Source organism: Cibotium barometz, chromosome 52, assembly GCF_041138505.1.
Source record: "Cibotium barometz isolate CiBa-2024 chromosome 52, ASM4113850v1, whole genome shotgun sequence".
NCBI classification, from domain to species: Eukaryota; Viridiplantae; Streptophyta; class Polypodiopsida; order Cyatheales; family Cibotiaceae; genus Cibotium; species Cibotium barometz.
Window position 1 is genome coordinate 11643669 of NC_141097.1, and position 3187 is coordinate 11646855.

A 3187-nucleotide genomic window follows, 5' to 3' on the forward strand; every position below is an offset into this window, starting at 1 on the left:
ACATACACACACACACACACACCTCCAACTCTCACCGCTTCCTCTCTCCCTCTTTATATCTCTCTCTCTCCAACCCGCGCACACATGACACACAAAATAGGGCAAGGTTATAAATTACTACAAATGTTTCTTTTTTGGGCAGGCTTGGTGCGTATGGAAGTGGCCGGTTAGAACTCGAAAGGTTTCATTGAATACAAATAGGCTTGCAAAGTGGCACGAGGAAGTCACTCTCCATAGTCATTAAGTGTGCGCCCAAGTGTGTAGACTACGTGTTGTGAACTTTTAGAACTTGTAGGTACCATACTCGTTGGGAAAAAAAAATTAGAAGGTTAGAAGAGGACTGAGGAGCTCTTCCATCTCTCACACTGTTATACGTTCTTACCCATACCATTACCTAATTATCTCTCCCCCTTGTACCCTAACAGCTCTAGAAATGCCCCTTGAATTATTCAATATTTCATTCTAAGCCTCAAATTGATCCGACTTACAACTCAATTCCATATTTGATATATTTTATCCTAAGCCAAGCATGGCTTCCCTGGTTTATGAGGATCCTATGGTGGCTGTGCTTGGGAAATCCATGGTGGCTCCAGCCACTCCTACTAACAAAGGGCACCTGTTTTTACCCTCCTTAGATTTATTTTGGCAAGACATTCATTATAACCGAAGGGTCATGTTCTACAAGACATCTTTGGAGGAGGTGTCCAATGCAGTGGAGATTCTTAAGAGGAGTCTGTCCCTTGTGCTTGTGCATTATTATCCATGGGCTGGAAGGATAGCCGTGGGAGATGATAACAGGCTGGTGATTGACTGCAATGATGCAGGTGTTGAGTTTGTAGAAGCCTCCATTGATTTTGCCATGGCTCGCCTTGACAAAGAAGGCTTCCAAATGAAGGCTTTTTTTGAGAAGCTTTGCCAGCATGTGGAATCCAAGGGGGATTGCCTCTACACCAGCCCCTTACTGTCAGTGCAGGTGAGAGCCCTCTCTCTATCTCTCTCTCTCTCTCTCTCTCTCTCACACACACACACACAGTATGTTTTTGCAATTAAGCTTCAAATTTAACAGATTGCCCTCTCTCTCTCTCTCTCTCTCTCACACACACACACCCACACCCACAACCACTCTCTCTCTCTCTCTCTCTCTCTCACACACACACACACACACACACACCCACACCCACACCCACTCTCTCTCTCTCTCTCTCTCACTCACACACACCCACACACACACAGAGTATACCAATTTGCAATTAAGCTTCAAATTTAACAGATTGATGGCCTTGTTTTTGAGCAGGTAACCAGGTTTTCGGATGGAGGCCTTGCATTGGGGATAGCACAGAGCCATATAGTGGCAGATGGGCAGTCGCTATGGAACTATATGGTGTCATGGGGGGAGTGTGCAAGGGGTGTGGGCTTGACGGTGGAGCCATTACATAACAGGGAGAGGCTAGCTGTGCCGGATCCATCTCCAGAAACAGCTCATACGAATCTTCTACAATTCAATGTCGAGGAAGAAGACGGAGGAGATGTAGAAGGAAATCGAGCAGTGGTAGAGAAAGGAAATGGCTCCACGGAGAAGACGACGGAGACTGGCGGCAAGGCAGAACCCTTGGTGCAGTGCGTGTTCGACTTGCCCTCTGCGGCAATCAAGACGCTGAAAAGCGAGGCGGGCGGGACCTGCACTTCCTTCGAAGTGATCTGTGCCCACTTCTGGCAGCGCGTCACCGCCGCTCGGCAAGCGCCAGCCACCGACCCCACCATCTTCGCTGTTATGGCTAACTGCCGTAGCCGGTTGACGCCGCCTCTGCCGCCGGCGTACTTCGGTAACGTCATCATGTTTGGCGAAGTCGGCTCTACCGCCGGTGAAATTCGCCGTGAGAGGCTGGCGGCCACCGCCGGACGCATCCACGATGCCGTTGCAGGCTGCCGGGAAGAGACGCTCGTGGCGTTGATGCATTGGTTGGAGCTTAACGACAATCGTATTTTCCCAACTTTCAAGCCGGTGGGGCAGGGCATGAATGTGGCGAGCTCGCCCAGGTTCCCGGCTTACCAGGTGGACTTTGGGTGGGGGCAACCGGCAGCTGTCCGGTCGGTCAAGGTTCAGGGAGATGGAGAAATGGTGCTCTTTGGCGGGCGCCCGGGGTCGGCCGCGGGTGACGTGGAGATTTGCATGGCCCTCTCCGTTAGTGTTATGAAGCGCCTCCTCAAAGACCCCGAGTTCCTGGCCAAACCCCCATCGAACCCATTTGGTATTAGTGAGTAATAACGATCCTTCCTAAGGTACTAAGGGTATGCATTAATCAATAAGGACCTCATTCCCAAGGAAAGAGGGATCTTTTATGTGGGGATTTGTTACCCTTGCATGGCCAACATGCTTGGAGTCTCTTCCGTGCATGCACCTCTCTCTCTCTCTCTCTCTCTCTCTCTCTCTCTCTCTCCTCTTTTCCAAGCGAGGGAGTCACGAGCCGCAAGGGCATAGCGTTGTGATTGAGACATGAGAAATTTGTTGTTTCGAGCTTTTTTTTTATTTTTTCTTTTCCCTTTTTTTTGTTGGGCATCGAAAGGAAAGGTTGAGGGAGGACATTGCTTTATAAGATTCCAAGCTCTTTAGTATATAAGTTGGAGCTTTAAATCAATGAATTGGGCGCTTTGATTCATATGCATCATGAGCGTTGTGTAACTTGTGTAGCAATTCGATAATAACACGTAACTATTCTTTTCAACATGTAAGTTGAGAGACTCACATCATCCATACATAAAGAATGGCACACTTATTCAATAGGAGAAGAAAGAAGTAAGACAACTAACAAAATGAACTTTAATGGCAAGAACATAACATTTTCGAATTCTAGATTTGACTTAGTGCATGAGGAATATTCTTGATTTTAAATTAGATATTCTTTAAAAACTTTGATGATGATCTATTAAAAAAGCTTTATTCAAACAAAATGTTTGCACATAAATAAAGTAAATCCTTATGGCCACAATTTTCACTATATGCACCAAGAATGTGGCAGCTTGTCAGTTGTGTTCTTTTGCCAACATTGCCTTCTCCTAACTGCAATGATCTCTCTCTCTCTCTCTCTCTCTCTCTCTCTCTCTCTCTCTCTCTCTCTCTCATATTTTCTGGTAGAAGATGAAGGAGCTCATTTTTTGTGTAGAAGGCAATGCACATAGCAAATTGTGA

At 46.8% G+C, this 3187-nt stretch overlaps 1 protein-coding gene across 1 annotated transcript; it reads left to right on the forward strand.

Moving 5' to 3' along the window:
• The first annotated feature begins 291 nt into the window (after positions 1–291).
• LOC147608806 (hydroxycinnamoyltransferase-like) lies at positions 292–2655 on the forward strand. The gene is made up of 2 exons (XM_086788582.1): positions 292–973; positions 1295–2655. The coding sequence occupies exons 1-2, from the start codon at positions 530–532 to the stop codon at positions 2261–2263; spliced, it is 1413 nt and encodes a 470-aa protein (XP_086644708.1). The 5' UTR covers positions 292–529; the 3' UTR covers positions 2264–2655.
• Positions 2656–3187: the final 532 nt, after the last annotated feature.

Excerpts from the sequence above, each read along its gene's own strand:
- LOC147608806 (XM_086788582.1), top strand. The coding sequence starts at position 530 with ATGGCTTCCCTGGTTTATGAGGATCCTATGGTGGCTGTGCTTGGGAAA. Across the intron at positions 974-1,294 it reads GCCCCTTACTGTCAGTGCAG|GTAACCAGGTTTTCGGATGG; the intron begins GTGAGAGCCCTC and ends GTTTTTGAGCAG.